Source organism: Barbus barbus, assembly GCF_936440315.1.
Source record: "Barbus barbus genome assembly, chromosome: 36".
Taxonomy (NCBI): domain Eukaryota; kingdom Metazoa; phylum Chordata; class Actinopteri; order Cypriniformes; family Cyprinidae; genus Barbus; species Barbus barbus.
The window spans coordinates 22,599,100-22,619,884 of record NC_136714.1 but is presented as its reverse complement, the minus strand read 5'-3'; the positions used below and the strand labels follow the sequence as shown (position 1 = coordinate 22,619,884).

Below are 20,785 nucleotides of genomic sequence, written 5' to 3'. Positions count from 1 at the left end.
TAACTTACGTAACACACATAAATAATTTATTAAATGGCTGTAAAGGCTAATATAAACATTACTAATATAAACATTACATTAAAATGTAAGCCAACAGTGTAGTTTATTTTGTTATTTATTGTTCATAATTCAAAATGAAGCATTAACTTAAATCGAATGGGTGGGATTTATCAGTGGCTAACCTTTGAAACAATGCAAACCGCTATTTATTCCCAGCAGGAGTGGCTTATGGTTTTTCTAAGCTTCCTACGAGTTTGCATACAATTGACAATTGCTGGCTATTTTAATCTTTCAGGAGGACATATAGCTGCTGCCATAACGAGATCTGCTATATGACTACATGTTATTATAGTTACGTTTGTTCTGCATTTAAGGTCTGGATTTTATACCTTCAAAACTAACATCATGACATCAATGAGGGAAGTTGATCTGGAAACATACAGTTTGTCTTTACTTGCTGCAAAAGAAGACATCCTGAATCCACGCTCATCAACAAACTGGTATGATGAAGGTTTTTGTTCATTTGCTTAATTTTAAAATCCATACGTCAGATTCTTACAGTAAAAAAAGGTCAAATAAATTAAAATCATGACCAGGATACGTGAAGCTTTTTTACAATTGTAAATATATATATTTTTTTTTTTACAAAGAAATGTGTCTGACCATAGGACATAATAACTTTTAATGAAATAGCAAATGTTTCTAAACAGCAATAATAAGTCATTAATAACAACAATAATAATAATACATGTGTAATGCATCAAAAAATTTGATAGAAACTATACATAATATCCAATTTTGTAAAAAATAAGTTGAAACAATATTGGTCTCTGGAATAAAAGACAAGTTTCCACAGTTTTAAGCTATTAATTATTCATAAACGCACAACTACATACAACACTATGCTCATGCTGAAATTCCTTGGAAAGAAAATAAATAACGTTCAGCTATTCCACTAAACATATGGTTTTGTTTATATTTGTTAGGGAGATATTCATTGTTCCTTAACGACCCCGTAGGACAAAAAAAATCACATTTAAAAGAATTAGGTCGAATTCCACGAAAAAAATTACTTTACTAACTTAGTCCAGTATAGACTTCAAAGCTGCAGTCTTGATCTGATGAATTACATTTCAGAATGTCTGTCTTATCTTAATGACCAAACAACCCCCTCCCAGACCAATTTCCTCTGTAAATACCCCTGCTTATCTAAATTAGCATGTTTATCCGAAAATCACCCTGTATGACAAACTATCCTACAATCTGAGATGATAAACTTAAAGCAAGGAGGTGTGTGTGGGTCAAGCATCTGTTGAACATGAGTGTGTCAGTGATTGTTTTTGACCATGCTGGGGGCTAAAATGCAGACATGCCCACAGAGCAGTTCCTGTTGTTCTGGCTACTTTTGTCACAGGAAACGTTTTAAAAGGGAGAATGGCGCCGCTGGAAGGACTTTTCAAAAGAAACAATGTTGGTTCCACTTCAGGTTATCAGATATTTCCAATTTAATAATGGATTCAAGCCCATATTAAACAGAGATAGAAAGTGCCAAAGGTGCTAGTCTAAACACGGAAGTCTGAAAAAGCAGGACTCTGCATCTTTGTTGCCTTCCCATCTCTGTCATTTCCTCCATTTTTTTATATAACATAGTATGTGATAGTAAGTGTATCTATAAGAAAGCATAATGTTTTATACATAATTTCAATAAACTTTCAATACATCATATTTTAGCACATTAGGCTGTCTATTGGTTGTATAATATAGGAACTCAAATACTGATAAAGGTTTTTTTTTTTTAATGTCTATACTGAAAAAAAAAATATATATATATATTTTGTGATATACTGATATTCTGATTATATTTTGTATGCATTAGACACTAAAATAAATATATCAATTAATCATACATTCATACATACAAAGAATCAAAACTCAAACATTAGTACAGAAGCATTCATACTAAAATGTCAGAGAACTTGCCTGCACTTATTTATCTTTGTTTCTAAATTGAGTTACCCATCTTAATGAAATAAAGTGAACCTTTAATGTTGCCTCTGGCTGTTTCCCTCTACCTCTGTATACAGGGCTTTATTTACCTATGATGGAATAATGAACAGACTCAAACTGGCTGATTCTGGAGGTAAGAGCACAAAAAGCTTTATAAATAAGGTTTTATGTTTCGTGGGCTTGTTTATATGCTTGTTTGTTGTAGTAGGTGGATTGAAAGAGTTGATGGCTAAACTTCACCCTAAACGGCCGCTTTATGGGATGTGCAGGGTAGGCAAAGCTCAACCCCGCATCGCTATGATATTATGGGTTAGTTCATCCTCCACACAGCTTAATGTAAAACACTCTGATTATTCCCCTTTAACCAGTGTTTGTGTCTCTCAGCTAGGAAATGAAGTGGATGAGTACCGCAGAGCTGAGTGTGCCAGTCATTTACCAGCAATCAGGGCCTTCTTTAAGGTAAAAGAGGACAGGGATTATGGGATGGCTTTAACTGTATTCTGATAAACTCAAAGCTTTACATTTTTGAGTAAATTGATTTAGGCAACATAATAGTCCTTCTTGTTTTGTGGAGAAGTGAGCATGCAGAGATCTTAAATCCAATTTTTTCATTAACTTTTTTCTTTTAGAAGTCTTGTTAGTTGGGCAGAGCGTTTTAAATAAAAATATAAAGACATAAAAGCAAGCAACCCCCCCCCCCCCCCCCCCCCCCATCTGTTGTCTTTTGCTATCTTTGTCTTTCTGATGCTTCAGGAAGTTCACATCTTTCTTCCTGCCCACACTTTGGATGAAATCACAGAGGAGAGGATCTGTACGCTGGCCTATAATGCTGCAGTAATGACGCAGGGGCCAAGAGGGAGACCTAGCCGCCGGACAGAAGACAGACAGGCCATTGTGGTATGAGATCATCACCATTTCTTACTACAACAAGGCTTTATTAATACTAAATGATGAAGTTGTTTTGAGAATTACAGTAAAGTCAGTCAGACTCTATAAAAATCAGGAAAATGGAAAACAAATCAAACTGTCTCCTTACTATTTCCAGGGCACTAATTACAAGCGAACAATTGCAGCTGCAGAGATCCAGAGAATCCAGAGAGATTCTTTTTGGGCACAAGCAGAGGTTTCTTTTTTTGTTGTTGTCTATTATTATTTTTTAGAGTTAACATTATCAAATATGAATGTTATGGTATGTATGTAACAAAAAATAAATCACATGCTGCTGTCAAATTTTTATTTTATTTAGAATTATTAACACATGGCTTGGCATATAATTTATTATGATCTTAGACCTACTGGTTACTATAGAATTTGAACTTAGCACAGTAACATTAACTTTCTATAAAAATTAAAAAATGTCACAAACAATACAAAAACAGACAGAGGTTAGTTTCGAACTGTATTTTCCAGAGAGAAGAGGAGGAAAGGAAAAAGGAGGAACAACAGAGGGCAGCAGAGGACAGAAGGCAGAGAGAGAAAGAACGATTGCTTCAGGAAAGGAGAGATGCAATAGAAAGAGAGAGGAGGATGAATGAAAAAGAACAGAAAATAAAGGAGCAGAGGTAAGTCAAAGTTCCTCATGCATGCATGCAAAACATCCCCAAGGGTCAAAGTGAACTTTTTTTTAAATATATATATATACAGGAGAATACAGATGCAAATGGAGGCAGAGGCCCGGAAACGGGAGAAAATAAAATGGGTATGATTAATTTGTTTCTATGTGTGTGTATTTGTGTTTGCACGTATATATTCTTTATCTATATTAAATCACAGGAGCATGAGGAAAGGGAGCGTGAAGAAGATGAAATTAGAGCTAGATATTCACGCTCTCAATCAGAGGAAAAAGCTGTGGTTAGTTCTATCAATCAAACCTGCACTAAACCCATCCACTAAATATGGGCCCTGTGATTTTCATGCTGTAATGTAATACTGTTTATGGCCAATAGGAGGCAGCATCTCTGGTGTCTCAGCGTACTGTAAACCCCAGAGAGTTTTTCAGACAACTGTCCTCCTCAAGTGTCCACACAGCCTCCAGGCCCAGCTCCACATCTCCAGGTAAAGTGTAACATTATGTGAACCGGTATGTGTTTCCATTGACTGAAACGTGAGAGCAACTCTACTCTATAATCTGCCCACAAATATTTTGTCTAACATTTGAGAACTTTTTTTTTTTTTTTTAATCCAAAGTAATTTATTTTTGCATTTTTATGGCATCCATGTAAAGACCATGTACTTTCATTTTGTTAGCATTTACCACAGACGCTGTATAAGTTATTATAAAATGACAATGAACAATAGGCTACTGTGTAACCTATTATTATTAGTATTATCACTATTGTAATAATATTCTGAAATATTATTACAATTGAAAATAACTTTCTATTTTAATATATTTTAAAATATAATTTATTCCTGTGATGCAAAGCTTTTTTTTTTAGCAGCACAGGAATAAATTATATTTTAAAATATATTAAAATAGAAAGTTATTAATAATATTTCAGAATAATACTGTTTTAATGTACTATTTTGAATCAAATAAATAGAAACTTGGTGAACATAACATTATTTATTTTCAAAATTATAATAAATAATAATAATAAAAAAAAATCATACTTACCCCAGACTTTTGAACAGCAGTGTAGATTAACATAAAATCTAATAAACATAAACCTAGAATAATGCTTTCAAAATTGTTAATGTTTAGTTCATAATTAATGCACTTTTATCACTTATTTAAATATATAGTGAATGAAATTCATAGTAATCAGTTCATACATTTGATTTGTCAATAAAATGTTTTCATATCAGATATGGCTTGCGCAGAAGTTCAACATGATAAAAAAAAAGAAACAGGGTGTTTGGCAGTAATGTGACGCACATCAATGCCACTTAACGTGTCGACAAATTTGTTGATTAAAATGACAGTTGACTAGTCTTTTTGTAACCACACATTTCACATTTTAGTAGCCTACAGTTTATTTCAGAATCTCTTTCTCTATTTTTTTTTTTTTGCAGTCAGGAGTCCCTGTAGACGACTGCATCGCAGTCAGACGGACAATATCTTCAGTTTCAATGACTCACCTTCTTCTACACCTACATCCCCATACAGATCATCAGTGGTATCGCCTTACTTTTCTTTGACTCCCACATCCTGGAGCCCAATCCTTTTCACTAGCACTACAGCTTCCTCGCTGCACAATGGTGCAATGGTATCTTCCAAAAGCCAGATCCACCTATCTTCACCCAAGACGATGGAGCCATGGCTCCAAACTCAACCATCACATACAAAAAGTGCAACTGAATCTGAAATCAAAACCCCTATCAGTGATATATTAGATAGTCTGGTCTTTTATCCACCTCCACCAACCCCTGAGCAGCTCCAACCAGATGAATCAGAGATAGTGAATGAGTTTCCTCCACCACCCCCTGGTTTTGAGAATTCACCAGAACCATCTGTGAAGCAGGCTGAGATGCTTGACGACCCCTTAGACCCTCTTCTTCCTCCATCATGTGTTTTGGTACCCGAGCCACCCACCAGACCACTTCCTGCTCTGCCCGTTGCTCCACGAATGCTGAAAGACCTGGAAGCAGAGAGGGATTTTATTGCTCAGGCATTGGTTATATCTACGGTTGAGGAGGAGGAGGATGAGGATGAAGTGAGTGGACAAAAAGAGATGAAATATGAGAGGAAATATGCGAATGAAGAAAAAGAAAAGAAGGGAGGTGGAGAAGAGCGATCTGAAACTGGAGAGAAGAAGAACAGAGGACAGGAGGAACATGATGGGATGACTGTGGAAAAACATGAATGTGAAACAGAATCAATTGGTAAAACGATGGAGAAATATGAGAGTGGAAAAGAACAAGATGGGAAAATGTTGGAAGAACATAAGAGTGAAGAAAAACAAGATGAAAATATTATGGTAGAATGTGAGAGTACAGAAGATAAAGTTGATAAAGTTGTGGAGGAACAAAAGAGTGAAAAAAGAAGGTTAGAAGGTGTGCTAGAAAAAGACCAGGAGAGGGAAATTACAGAAAAACATGAGGAAGATTTGAAAGAACATGAAAATGACAAAAATATGGAAGAATATAAGCAAGATGGGAATGTTGTGGAAGCATTTGACAGTAAAAAGGAACAAGATGAGAAAAACATGGAAGTATTCGTGACTGAAGAAATACAATATAGGAAAATTATGGATGAATGTGAGCAAAAAAATGAGCACGGTGGGAACCTGGTAGAAAAATGTGAGGAAGAACATGACAGTGAAAAGGAAAAATGTGGGAAATGTATGGAAGAACTTGAGGTTGAAAAAATACAAGATTGGAGCATCATGGAAGAACATACAAGTAAAAAAGAGCAAGATCAGAGAATAATTGAATTTAAGAGTGAAAATATACAAAATGCAAAAATGATGTTGCAGGATGTGACAGAAGATAAGCAAGATGCTAATATGGTGGATGTTTTTGACAATGAAAAAGAACAAGACAAGAAAAGCATGGAAGTGTCTGAAACTGAAAAAACACAATATGCAAAAGTGATGGAAGAATGTGAGAAAGAAAATGAGCAAGATGGTAAATATGAGGGAGAACATGAGAGTGAAAAGGAACAAGCTGGGGAAATTATGAAAGAACAGGATGTTGACAAAATACAAGATGGGAATATCATGGAAGAACATAAAAGTAAAAAGCAAAAAAATGAGGAAGATGGGAAAACTGTAGAAAAATGTGAAGAAGTATATAAGAGTGCAAAAGAAATTGATGGAAAAATGATGGTAGAACATGGAAGCAGAGAAAAACGAGATGGGAATATTATGGATGCACTTGACAGTGATAAAGAACAAGATGAGACGAGCATGGAAGTGTTTGAGACTGAAAAATTACAATATGCGACAAGGATGGAAGAATACGGGCAAGAAAAAGAGCAAGATGGGAAAACTGTAAAAAATCTGGAAGAACATGGAAAAGAACAGGATTGGAAAATAACTGAAGACTGTGAGAATGAAAACATACAAAATGGAGACAGAGAAGAACTTGAAAGTGAAAAAGATGAAGGTTGGAAAGTTGTGGAAGTATTTGAGACTGAAAAAATACAATATGTGAAAATTATGGAAGAAAATAAGCAAGACGGGAAAAATTTTGAAAAATGTGAGAAAGAAGATGATGGTGAAGAACAAGATGGTAGAAGGATGGAAGAACAGGATTGGAAAATTATGGAAGAGTTTGAGAGCGAAAAAGAGCAAGACTGTAAAATTGGGGAAACACATGAAGATGAGAAAAGTCTGGAAGAGCAAGAGGATGAAAAACATCAGGATTGGAAAATGACAGAAAACCGTGAAAGCGAAAAAATACAATATGGGAACATCATGGAGGAACATGAAAGTGAAAACAAACAAGATGAGATGACAGAAAACCAACAAGATAGACAGAACCAAGATAAGGAACGTATGTCACATGTGGATGTAGATAAAGCAGTGAACGTGACTGTGCTCAGGAAGGAGGAATCATACACAGAGGTTATAAAGAGGGATGAGGCAACAGAAGTAGGTGCCAAAAATGAGAAAGAACCTTTAATCCTGACAGAGGAGGCTGATACAGTTTTTTCCCAGCATGCACCACTCTTCCCAGAATCACATGCTGCAGAGCCATCTCCAGTCAATGATGCATGTATTCCTCAAAGTATTCCAACCACTCAAGGTAAAAACAAGCCACAGATGTGCTCAACTGATCTTTCTACAAGGTTTGAGTTATCCATCCAAGGTTTGAACAATCAAAGTGATTCAGACATGAAAGAGAAGACTGAATCTATTGTCTCTCAAGCTTCATCAGAGATCTCCAAAAACACCACCTCAGCAGAACAGACTCCTGCAGTAGATGCAGAAATGCTTCAAGAGGATAAAATTGTGGACAACAGCAGTGATTTGGCTGAGGGGATTGATGCTGAGTCCGAGACATCACCTTTATCTGAGAATCAAGCCAGGACTGGACATCCAGATGAGGGGGAGGGGCTTGTACCTGTCTGTCATAACCCCGAAGACACAAGTAATGATAATGGTGTCACTGATAGACAGTTCTTTAAGCAACATATTAATATCAAGCAAGTTAGATATCAGACAAATAAAAATAGCTTCAAAAGAAATCAACGTATCAGTGAAACAATGCACAGGCTGAACACAAAGAAATTAAATGTTTAAAAAAAACTTAAAACTACTGATGTCTTATTTAATGCACACTGCCATTCAGAAGTTTGGGGTCAAAAAAATATTTTTTTCTTTATATTTTTATTCAGCAAGAATAAATGCCAAATTTATTTATTTTAAATGGCATTTTCCATCACAATTATGAACTACATTTTTAAAATATATTACAATAGAAAACACCTATTTTAAAGTGTAATACTATTTCCCAATAATACAGTTTTATTGTATTTTTAAGCAAATACTTATTGTATTTTTAAGAAAATAAATGCAGCCTTGGTGAGCACAAGAAATTTATTTTAAAAAACATTTAAAAAAAACTTACTGACCCCAAATGTTTGAATGATTGAATAAATTTATGTTTATATATGAAAATACTCTATTTCAGTGAAATAATGTCTAAAATTATATATTTTTTTCAATAAAAATGTTTTGACAGGCAATATTTAAATGATTATTGACTATAATCTAATTATTAATAATTTGTTCTTAATTTCATTTTAGATCATTTTATTATTCTAATAATTGTTTTTTTTTATTATAAAACATGATTTTATTCATTTTATTTTATTAGAAAGGTGCTTTGTACTTTAGTGCATTTAGTGCATATGTCACAAGTGACATAATACATAATAAATATTTAAATAAAAATAACAAAATACAGTGTCACAGTAAATAAGAAATATGTTTGATCAATAAATGATTTGTTTAGCTAGGCCGTGCGATTGCTGCTGTATGATAAAAATCTCTCTTTTTTTCTAACTTCTGCAGTGGGCCTAAAATATTGTATTACTCATCAGCTGGATCCGACCAATGACATAAGTGATATTGAAGAGGGAGAAGAGGCTATATCACTCCTAGCCAGTAACACAGATGTGGAGCAAAACTTAAAATGCGATTCTGACCCCAATCAAGTGAACGAAGACATTAAACATGAAATTCTGCAGAACAGCAAAACCGAAACGCTCAACGACAGCAGGAATGATAAGACAGAAGATGAAAAATTAAGCACATAATTGGTAGGTGTGAACTCTTATCTCAGAACAGATCATTCCATTAAAGAATGCAATACTTCTGGTTTTGATTGCCATTAATTATAAAACCATAAGGAGTGGAAGGGTAATTCAGGGCTAATCGCACATTTGTTTTCCTTTTCACCCCAGGTCAGCTGCTTTTTGTAACTCTTATTACAAAGCAAAAACAAACACTCTCCTTCAATCCATGAACGTTTCTCTGTTAATGTGCGTGGTGTCATCTCACAGTCTGATTCTCAACGGCTCTGGGTCTGTCATAGCAAATCAACACACGCTGTTGTGAATAATTAAGCGAAGCATCTTCTCATAGGATAAGAACACGCAGTCTCATAAATAATTGAATAGTCATCGATGTACTTTAGTCACAAATTGTGTCAACACAATGTAGATTTTAGTGAAGTGAAGTGCCCATACTCGGAATTCGTGCTCTGCATTTAACCCATCCAACGTGCACACACACACCGTGAACACACACCCGGAGCAACAGCCATTTATGCTGCGGCGCCCGGGGAGCAGTTGGGGGTTCGGTGTCTTGCTCAAGGGCACCTCAGTCGTGGTATTGAGGGTGGAGAGAGCGCTGGACATTCACTCCCCCCACCTACAATCCCTGCCGGCCCGAGACTCGAACCCGCAACCTTTGGATTACGAGTCCGACTCTCTAACCATTAGGCCATGACTGCCCATTCGACTTTCCCACAACTTTTTTTAAACCCAGAAGATGAAAATAGTGCAAAAAAGCTTCAAATTAACCAGTTTTCTCCAACATTTAAAATGATTGGATGCTAACATTGTCTTCTATGATGTGCAACACAAACACCTCTGCTAAAATCTCAGAAAAAGTAGTCTGGGGTTGCATGACCCTTTAATGACTGTTATCGGTGAGCAGTCAATGACAAATGAAATTGTTGCACACTGTTGCCAAATCTACAGTACAAACCAGGCTTATTATCATAAATTAAATTTCATTTCAAAACAATTGCAGTAGTAAATAATAGTAAAAAATAAGATAAAAAAAATAATAATAATATATATACATACATACATACACACACATACATATTCAGCAAGGATACACTCAGTTCAAGTTCACGGGTAAATTATTCCTATTGTGTTCAATCACTCTTTCGAAAATACAATGTTTATTGTTAATTTTTGCTGAATTCAAAATCACTGACCACAAATAATATAAAGTATATGTTCATAAAAATTTATTCATAAAAGAATTTGCATAAATTACATCTAAAAGGAAACGTCCTATATACGTCTTTCAGATGTAAATGCAGATGTCAAATAGACGTCTCTGAGATGTACGTGTGCTATCATGGAAAGCAGACAGTTCCCCCTTGGCATTTTTATTTTTATTTTTTTAAAGAAATTAATTTTATTTAGCTGTGACAGTGACAGTAAATATATATATTTAACAAAAAAATCTAATAAATGCTGTTCTTTTGAACTTTCTATTCATCAAAGAATCCTGAAAAAAATACATGACAGTATACAAAAATATTAAGCAACACTGCTTTCAATAGAGATAATAATGAGAACCATATCAGCATATTAGAATGATTTCTGAAGGCTCATGTGACACTGGAGACTGGAGCAATGATGCTGAAAATTCAGCTTTGCATCACAGGAATAAATTACATTTTAAAATACATTCAAACAGAAAACAGCTATTTTAAATAGGACTTACAGGACTGCTCTTTTTACAGTAAAATGTAGACCTAGTGAGCACAAGAGACTTCTTTCAAAAACATAAAAAACTTACCGACCCAACACAGTGGTTTCACAAAAAATATTTTAAAAAGCTCAAAGCTCAAACACATTTTATACAAAGAATTTCACAAAATACCACAAAGCAATTCTGTGCCAAATATACCATGTGAAGAAAAACCATATGGGGGCATTCCTGGAACACTGTTGATCATATTGATTACATATTCCACCTTGATGTATATATGTGCAGTATTTCCTTTTTCATTCTTCATTATAAATTCTTTACATCTTCCGCATAGTCTTTCACTTGAGTTTCCTTGCTTCTTTTTCTTTAGATTGTGCTGTAATTTAATCCACTGTTTGCATTTTTTCACGTGCTTCTACATCCACCTTCTCTCCATCTCCTTCATGCAGGAGGTATCAAGGGAACTCTGCACCAATCATAGAGGAGCCCGTTTGGAGAAATAAGACCAATAGAAGTTTCTTTCATTCAATCACTGAAGGTCTTTCAGTGATTTTCTCAAGATTATTCTTGTGCAGAATAATGCAATATATGTAAGTAGCACACGTTCAGGACTGCATCCACAAATGCACTCAAGTTTGAGAGCAAAATTGGCAATATATATATATATTTTTAATTCTTAAGAATATAAGTGAAAAAATGTTATGATGTAAAACAAAGAAGCTGTATTTCACAAATCATGCTGGAAAACATAATCATAATGACACACCAAATACTGAGTCTAAGTTATGATCATTTGTTCTGTTTTTACTGTTAAAGTCTTAAATTGTTATATTAATAATGTAATTTTAACCAAAAATGCACTATATTATAAATGAAGCAATTTCACAAGTGGACTTTTGAACCCCACTATAGGTTATGAAGAGTTACAGAGCATATTTGTTATTAATTTTTCCTCCCAAGCAAAATAAACTTGCTAGAACTGTTGTTAATGTTATTACTTTCCAATAAAGATTTCTCTGCATCCATCTGTCAAAATAGTAAATATGGTGTTGCTGGCTATTCATGTGACTTATTTGACTGTATTTACAATTTTAGATAGATATCTCATCTTGAAAGAATATGCAAAATGAATCCGTTTGCGGAGTCATTTTGTCCATACGACTGATTTGACACAGTCAGTGCAAACATTGCAGATTTCACTTAGGTATTATATTTTATAAGCTTATACTTGAGAGAATTAAAGAAGACTTTCACTGCTGTAATGTTTAAGAAGATGGAAATGCACCTCTGGCATTCTACGATTCACTGGTATGTGTGCTTTGAAAGCTGAGATCCTGCAAACTATTTAGCTAATCTAATAATAGTAATCATGAGAACCTTGTTGATATCATATTTCAAATGCTTTGCACATTTACGTCATTTTTAGTTGAATCTTGTGACTGGTTCACGGAAGGTGAGGCAGCACATGTTTGCCTCATGTATATTAATCTGATTATGGAAAATTATATAATACTACCTTTGCAGTTTTGTAAATAGTTAATATGATGTACTGATCCAGTCATGGATCAAAAATGTCAAAATGGACATAAATGATAGCAATTAGATAGGAAAAAATATAATAATTTAAAGAGCAATTTCAAGCCACATAAAGCTCTCATTTTATTAACCAAAAGTGTAGCTGGATGTACTGTATATTAGGAACATAATTGTTTTGTGGTTTCACTACACTAAAGGCACTTTATTTGCATTGACAGTTCTGTGAAGAATCTTTAACATTTATGGAACCTTTCCATTCCACAAAAGGTTTTTTAAGAACTGTTCACTGAAAGGTTCTTTGGGGAACCCAAAGCAGTTCTTCTGGCATTGCTGCAAAACCCATCTTTTATTTTAGAACCTCGCATACATCCCTGCTGCAAGCTATTTCATGCAGATGTGGGGACAAAAAGTACAACATTGCAAAAAGTGAAAAGGCCATAAATCACACCGATGCATGAATGCATTTCAAGCATGTGTTTTTAAACATGTTTGTCCATGATCAATGTGAGCGTGTACAGAAAGATGATTAAAAAATGAGAGCTGTTGACAGTTGACCCAAAAAAGTTGTGGAATGAAAAAAATGTTGAAATTCTTTTGGAAATTGATGTTGGAAGGAAACAAGTTAAAGATTTACGGTCAAACATTTCACCAGCTCACATCTAGTTGCTAATCAGGATCTGAGACTGAGGAAATTCATTTTTCTTTTATATTTTCCTTTTCATGGGGATTTTTTCTCAATGTCTCTTTATGTTCCTTGAAAACAGGTTTGCTGCAATGCATATCAGCTGGATTCTAAGATTTTGATCAGTTTTAAAAAACAAATGCAACACTATACAGACAACATGCACTAGATACAGGGGTCCAAAAAAATTATGTTCATTTATGTTCCTTAATGTAAATAAGTTTGCTGAAACTAACCCAAATGGAATAAGAAATACTCTGAAATAATTATGAAATAATCACAATGTATTAAACAAATAGTTGTTAACTAAAAAACATTGCATGAGAAAACATTATTTTTTCTTTCAGAAAACGCTGTTTTCTGAAAGAAAAACAACACTTTTTTTTGCAATGACTTCTAACCAACTGCTCTCATGATGATTTTAGTATTTTGTCTTCAATGTACATATTTTTAAGACCTATAACAAGCTTATTTCTGTGAAAGGTTTTCCACGAAAATTATGCTTTATTTTCTCACAAAAAAGCTACCATTTTTATGAAAAATAAATATACTAAAATGTATTTAAAATACATTTATTTAATTCTAAGTATACAACAAATTCATGTACATGTTTATGGCCTACAATTGTACTTTAAGTATACTAAACTGGTATACTTAAAGTCTGCTAAGTTTAATTGTGCACAAGTAGAGCTGAAGTCCAACTAAAGATATACTGAAGTATATTTTATTGTGCTAAAGTGGAACTATTGCAAGTATACTTCAGGCAAACTTTAAATATTTTGCATTTAAAGACTGATATTATTCAAAGATCATAAAATCCTCATCAATAGTGACATTACAAGTACGCATTGTGCACAAGTAGAACTCCAAATAAAGTTGAATTATGGTTTTTATATCAGTAAGTCTCAAGCGATATGTCTGTAAATGTATTAATAGATTTGATCTATACTTAGTATGCAATAAATGTATTTTAAATATGTCACTTTTTTTACTAGAGTACTTGATATTTTGCTCCTGTTGAAACAAGTTCATACCTTTTAAAGTGTGCAAATATTTCCTGCAGTTTGGTGCAGCTGCTGTTTTTATGAGAAAAACAGGTTTTTCAAAGCAACACAATGATGCTATTATTGCAGAGTGTGACTTTAAATATATGATTGAATCAGTGTAGACAAGCACAATGAAAAAGGCAGACAACACAAGCAGTCTGTCCTGTTGTCAAAGCCCTGGCAAACAAACATGTGAACATTGTCGCACTTCACCTCTTCACAGTCTGTCAAGCTCCATTACAAATGAATGCTTGTAAACATGATGGATGGACTTATTTTAATACTGTTTTCAGCATGTCATTTCACTTAACTTCCCCTAAGACCGTAAAACACCGCAATAACAAGACTCTTACATAATGTCTTTCCAAGTCATCTCTGTTTCTATTTGTATAGTGACATATTTTCCGCCCAGGTTAATATTAATGAGGGAAACGAGAGAACAGGTTCTATTTGTGGTTATTTTTTCCTCATTGTTTGCAAATGAGTAAAACAATTCAAAGTGCCATCTGAAGATGAATCTGCAAGACTAGACAGTGGCCAGTGAGTAGGTTTCATTTACGTCTGCTTTAAATTCAACATCTGACCGAAAAAGTGAGATGTTTAAAACTGATTAGTGGTAATATGAAAGATATTTTCAATGTTCGGCGCAAATGTAATTAAAAGTTAATTAGAGGTCAACTACAGTGTGGGATTCTGATTAAGAACGAGTGCTCATTTTATTGATTTAAAACAGCACATTGCTGTGGAATGCCATTTAAACTTGGGTGGAGAAGAGATATAGTGTTAAAAGGCATTAACAAGAAACAATGACAAGGTTCTCCTGGGAAGGACAAGCCTTGATGACTAAATTAACGTAAAAATTTCAGAGTAATTATCTGATATTTATACTCTGAGGTTTTGACATTTGTCTTCAGAACAGGAAGAACCGGTCCAACTTAACATTCCAAACAGGAAGACAGTTGAATACACAATTCAGTGCTAAGAGGACATGATTTAATTTAGGTGTTGAGAAACGGTGTGTAGGCATCAGAATACGCTTCTGTGAAACAAACCGCTAAGGGCTGGATACTTAGCTTAACCTTCTCTGGATTACATTCTTCTCCAAACAGGATCAGTCCAGCAAACCATCGTCCCACTGTGCATAAATCTGAAGAGACACGGGTAAGTTTTGTGGAGCTACTGTCAGTAAAACAAATTCCTCGTATGTGCAAACATACCTGGCAATAAAGCTAATTCTGATTCTGATTTTGGGTCAAGTGTAGTGGTCACTTAAAGGCTAGTGCTCTCAAAAATGAAATTTATCTCACCCTTGTCGTTCCAAACCTGTATGATTTTCTTTTTTCTGCCAAACACAATTTTTTGTTGTTGTTGTATCTATCATATAATGCAAGCCAGTAGGGTCCAGTAGTGTTTTAAACACCACAGGCTTTCATTGTATGAACAAATGCTAATTTTTGCAAGATCTGGTTCTTTTTAAATCTCAGAAATGATTATATGTATTGGTAATATAGTAAGCAAAATCTCACATGCTTGTGTTAAATTGTTTACATCATGACTAAAAACGAATAGTAAGTATGAATGTGCTTGGAGTGAATGATAATCAGTCATTGTCAGTGCTGGATAAGTGAGTTGTCATCAGTTGTTTGAGTCAAGTAATTGCTTCCACAGCTTATTTAAAGCATTAATATTTGTTTATAAATCACAGGGTTCATGCATATTTAAAGGCCTGAATTTGCTTGAAGCTCATGCATCATATTACTGAAGGGATCAGAAAAAAATAAAACAAAAAAAATCTATAAAATGATCATAGTTTAGTGAGTCCATTACTGGTTTTTAATATGAGAAAGCAAGAAGGAAGGAAAGAGAGAAAGCAAGAAAGAAAGCTGTATTTTGGTGATGCAAGTTAACTTTCATAGCTTTCACTGCATCATTTAAATCATCTTAACGTACCTTCAGAAATAAGGAAACAACTAAACTGTTTTCATGAATATGCACCGGTAAAAACAAGTGAAAATCAAAGAGGAAGGAAATATGAGAACAGGTGTCATCAGCTAACAATGAGAGATTCAATATTGCAGTCAAGCTGCATTTTCTACTCGTGCCGGATAAGCATCATGTGCGTCAGGCATGTTTAGATGAATTATGTCTGTCCATAACAAGTCATGGTACACTGAACTGAAGTGTTTCAGATAGTCAGGTCATGAGTTTGAGATGTTCTTGATCTCTCATGATTAGGATATTAATCTGCCCACATAAATCTTAGGCAAGGTGAAGGTTTGATCTGATGATAAATTAAGAACATTAGGTTCATTATCTAACAACAGCTCAGAGCTTTGTGAAATGAACAGGTTAGGGATGGGTTGGTGATAAAGTTAGTAGATTAAAGGGTTGAAGATAAAGTTTATGCATCATTTACTCTGTACGAGAACAATTTGTGAGTTATGTCAAATGGATCAGAATGGCAAAACGACTAAATAAATAATATAGTCATTTAAGGCATTCAAATAATAGAAAATATATGATGAAAAAATATATATTTTAATACATTTGTCTCTAAATATACACTAGTTGGACACAAATTAGATTTTCATAAAATGTTGTTATTAGTATGGAGCAGGTAGTGAAGAAAACAGCCATCACGTATCCAGCACGTGAACTCAATACTACTGAAGTTGGAGTTAATATTTAATTCTGTAAAACTGCCATTTCATAATTTTGATGACTTTACTATTATTCGAAAATGTGGAATATAATAATAAAGAAAAAGCAGGTGTCCAACCTTTTGACTGGTAGTGTATCTGGATAAGATTTTACCTTTTTTATTACACAAAACATGGTCTTATGGTAGCATGTCATCACTATGCAATGTTGAACTTGCAACACTGTATTTCCAGGTCAGTATGATGGAGGAGGACGGCCCAGAGGAGAAGAGATCAGAACAGAGAGAGGAGATGACAGAGGAGAGCTTCCTCGAAGACCTCTACCTCTTTATGAAACAAAGAGACACTCCGATTGAGAGAATACCTCATCTAGGCTTCAAACAGAGTGAGTGAGAAAGAAAAGTGAATGTATGTCTGAAAGAAATGATTTCAGAGTATTAACATCTACTTTTTTACTTTTCATTTTCAGTCGATATGTTACTAATGTACAAGACAGTAAAGGAGCTAGGAGGCTATCAACAGGTAAAAAGACATTTACTGTGCACTGACCACAAAATTAAAAATAGAACGACTCAACCTTGGACAACAGTTTAATAAATCTCTTCACATTAACACATTTAACCACAATGGTTTTTGACTTTTGACTTCCTGTCGACATCGTTTTATATGTTTTTGATAGCATACTTTCACTGGCATTAAGATTAATAACTTCAGATTACTGCCAAGAAAAATATTTTTGTCACCAAAAATATACCCACCTTGTGTGCGTGATTTCCAGGTTACTGCACAGCAGTTGTGGAAAAAAGTTTACAACATTCTTGGAGGAAACCCACGCAGCACAAGTGCAGCCACCTGCACTCGCAGACACTATGAAAAGTAAGCACATGTAACCTTAAACAGCAGCTGCTCATATATAATACAAATAAATATGACAAATTATTTAAATACATTTTAGTCACAAAGCTCTTTTTGTCCAACCAGGCTGCTTTTTCCTTACGAGTGTCACCAAAATGGATACAGGAACGATATAGTCTTCAGGACCCCTCGATCGCAAAAACGTTTCCACGCCAGCGGTTACAGCGACTTTGAGCACGAATACCCCAGGAATGGTAAACATGCAGATTTCCGACACCTCCCGGTATTCGCTCAGGTATGGCAATGGCAATGGCAATGGCAATTTTATTTATATAGCACTATTTACTACAACCAAGGTTGACGAATGTGCTTTACAATAAAAATAAACTAAAAACAGCAAATAACAAGGAAGTAATACATCATAATATACAACAAAAACATAAGACAATGGTATGGCATCTTAAAAACAGAACAAATACTATCAAAGACATAAACTCTCATAAAAAAGGTACAAAAGCTATCACTGGGGTGGTACCTTTTCAAAAAGAACAAATATGTACTTTTAAGGTACTAATGTGCACCTTTAAGGTACTTCAATGCACTTATTTATCTTTTAAGATTTATTTTTTGCATTTTTTTTTTTTACTTTACTAGTATAGGACAGTGTAGAAGTGAGAGGAAGCTAAGTGGGGAAAAGAGTGGGGCGGGATCGGGAACGGTCCTTGAGCCGGTATTCGAACTCCAGATGCCTGTAGTCCACAAGGCTATCGGTGCCGACACTTCTATGCACTTAAAAAAGGCACAAGAGTGTACCTTTTGAACCGCCCCAGTGACATCTTTTGCACCTTTTTTTTGAGAGTGTAGTAGAAATGCAAACTACAAAGTTTTAACAGAGTACTGAATTAATTGAATTCTACTCTTCCTTCTCAAGGCCTCTCAGCACATGTTTACGGAGCATCAGAGACAGATGTTTAGCATGCCTTTGAACATTGCTCCGTACTTCCCACAAGGCGGTACATCTCTATCCAATTATGCAGCTCTTCGAGAGTCTACACTGCCTCAACTGAGCCTCAGCCCTTCTCAAGACCTTCCCCGTCCACCTGCTGCTTCGTATTTGGGCATGTCCTCTGTGGAGGTTCAGAGCCGCAACCAGTCACTTGTTAGGCTACGCCACCTGGCTAAAGAGTACACATCATCAGCCGGTTGGGAGGAACCGCTCAACCTCAGCCGGAATGAAAACAGACTTGAGACGTTGACTGACACGCCATCATCTTTCAGCCCACCTTCAAAAAAGCCCAAGTTCCTCAACGAAGCCTCACCTCTATACCCTCCAAGGGGTTTGACGGCCGAAGAAGCTGCAGAAAAGGGGGAAACAGCGGACATGACTTCTACAGGAGAAGGAGGTGCAGGGTCTGTCCGAGCAGGACCGAGTCCAGTGGCGGCTGACATCATTGATCTCACTTCCTCTTCCACTGCCAATCTAGTCCCACGTAGAGCAAGTCCTCCTTCGGTGAACCTCTTCAACCGTAGACTGAACTACTCCGAAGAATTTGCTATGAAAGCACGGGAGCATGCAAACTGGTTGAAGGAAGAATCTTCTGGTGCACCAACACCTAAATTAGGGATCCTAAACCAAAGCAATTCTCTTGGACACCCACCCGTAGATCCGTACAGTAATATGGAAATTCAGATTCCTCTTAAGCTTCTACAGGAGTTAATTAGGAGAGGACTGTTCTCCAACCCGGCATTTACGGCAAACAACCCTGTGTCTCAAGACCCAACCAATGCTGAAGCACAACCGGAGCACAAGAACCACATCCGATCACGTTCAGAAACATCTGAGAGCTCCACTACAGGCGAGGAACCGACCAATTTGAGTTTAAAAAGAAACCTTTCTGAATCTAACCCTCAAGAAAATGGTATGAGGAAACTCAGACTCTTCGGTGGCAATGGCATCCCAGCAGAAACAAAGCTCCAGATGATCAATTCTTTTCATGTAAACAACTCTCTTAAGTTCTCTCTGGAAAGTGATGCACCAAGATCCTCTCAAACTAAACATGCGCAAGTTCCTACAACAAAGAACCAAGAAAGCATGATTCCCAGACCCCCCAGTTACAGTGAAGACTCTCCGCTCTCTTTAACCATGAAGCCTGGAAGGAAGCCAGAGAAAGTGATGGGAACATCTAACAGAGTGGCAAAGGAAATCTCGACTTCCCCACCTTTGATGCAGGTGACGTCAGACAACCTCAAACTCCTTCTGGCAAGCCTGCCCTATAGACTGGAAAGGGGGCAGACATTTTGAGAATTTGCACATCTGACAAACTCTTCACCTCCGTCAATGTTGCAATCTTGCCAAATTAGCCTCTTGTGTTGCATTACTGAAGGACTTCTGAAAAAGATAAACTGAAAAGAGAAATGTTGAGGATACGCAACTGTAGCATGAAAGCACTGTCCACTCTCAGTCAACATGTTAAATTAGACATGAAAAATGCTTTTCACCGATGAACCCTTTGTATAAAATGTATATAATTTTGAAAAGGGTCAGCTCAGGAAACACACGTTTGTTTACTTTTTAGTCTGTAAATCCAATTGAATTGTGAAACTTGAAATAAGCAATTTTTGTTAACTCGATTTATGAGGAAGCACTTACTTTGGCAGCAAAGCATAGACCTTTTTGTAATAATTTTTTATTAAAATGTAAACATGTAAAATGTATATATAAGCTTGATAATTTTGTTACATTATTTTACAATTCTTCATATTTCAAATAATTATTTTTACAATATTAATTTACATTTACATTTGCAAACTCAAAATTACTTTAAAACAAGCCTTGACATACAGTACCACTGAATTTCTAAGAATATGTTAGGTATCACATACACGTTGTTTTACTGGTTGCACAGGAACCTACTGGAATATCATGCAAAGATCTACTCTCGATACTTGCATACAAGACTTCAAGGCGCTACAATGAAATTGAAATGGAAAAAATGCTTTGGTCGAAATTTGTTAGTTCATACTGTGAACACACAAACAATAAAACAAACATATGTACACACATGCAAACATGCATCCATAAACAAGAAATGA

General features: G+C 35.3%; 2 protein-coding genes across 3 annotated transcripts; both read left to right on the top strand.

Annotated features, from left to right (window-relative positions):
* The first annotated feature begins 223 nt into the window (after positions 1–223).
* On the top strand, positions 224–11,952 carry LOC306855917 (uncharacterized protein). Its single transcript, XM_079394874.1, has 13 exons — positions 224–500; positions 2,085–2,140; positions 2,213–2,316; positions 2,392–2,466; positions 2,761–2,904; positions 3,053–3,130; positions 3,418–3,569; positions 3,652–3,706; positions 3,781–3,858; positions 3,954–4,062; positions 5,023–8,043; positions 8,970–9,217; positions 11,363–11,952. The coding sequence occupies exons 1-12, from the start codon at positions 406–408 to the stop codon at positions 9,212–9,214; spliced, it is 4,212 nt and encodes a 1,403-aa protein (XP_079251000.1). The 5' UTR covers positions 224–405; the 3' UTR covers positions 9,215–9,217; positions 11,363–11,952.
* A 2,575-nt stretch (positions 11,953–14,527) lies between these two features.
* LOC306856110 (uncharacterized protein) lies at positions 14,528–20,779 on the top strand. 2 transcript variants are annotated; one of them, XM_079395136.1, is made up of 7 exons: positions 14,528–14,717; positions 15,287–15,338; positions 17,072–17,222; positions 17,307–17,359; positions 17,616–17,713; positions 17,819–17,987; positions 18,624–20,779. In XM_079395136.1, the coding sequence occupies exons 3-7, from the start codon at positions 17,078–17,080 to the stop codon at positions 19,992–19,994; spliced, it is 1,836 nt and encodes a 611-aa protein (XP_079251262.1). In that variant the 5' UTR covers positions 14,528–14,717; positions 15,287–15,338; positions 17,072–17,077; the 3' UTR covers positions 19,995–20,779. The 2 variants fall into 2 exon arrangements, with proteins under 2 accessions (XP_079251262.1, XP_079251261.1); XM_079395135.1 differs by lacking the exon at positions 14,528–14,717 and having other exon boundaries at positions 15,152–15,338.
* Positions 20,780–20,785: the final 6 nt, after the last annotated feature.

Coding starts and splice junctions, on each gene's coding strand:
- LOC306855917 (XM_079394874.1), top strand. CDS start 406: ATGACATCAATGAGGGAAGTTGATCTGGAAACATACAGTTTGTCTTTA. Junction 2,141..2,212: donor CAAACTGGCTGATTCTGGAG/GTAAGAGCACAA, acceptor TGTTTGTTGTAG/TAGGTGGATTGAAAGAGTTG. Junction 3,131..3,417: donor CTTTTTGGGCACAAGCAGAG/GTTTCTTTTTTT, acceptor TGTATTTTCCAG/AGAGAAGAGGAGGAAAGGAA.
- LOC306856110 (XM_079395136.1), top strand. CDS start 17,078: ATGATGGAGGAGGACGGCCCAGAGGAGAAGAGATCAGAACAGAGAGAG. Junction 17,360..17,615: donor AGCTAGGAGGCTATCAACAG/GTAAAAAGACAT, acceptor CGTGATTTCCAG/GTTACTGCACAGCAGTTGTG. Junction 17,988..18,623: donor ACCTCCCGGTATTCGCTCAG/GTATGGCAATGG, acceptor TTCCTTCTCAAG/GCCTCTCAGCACATGTTTAC.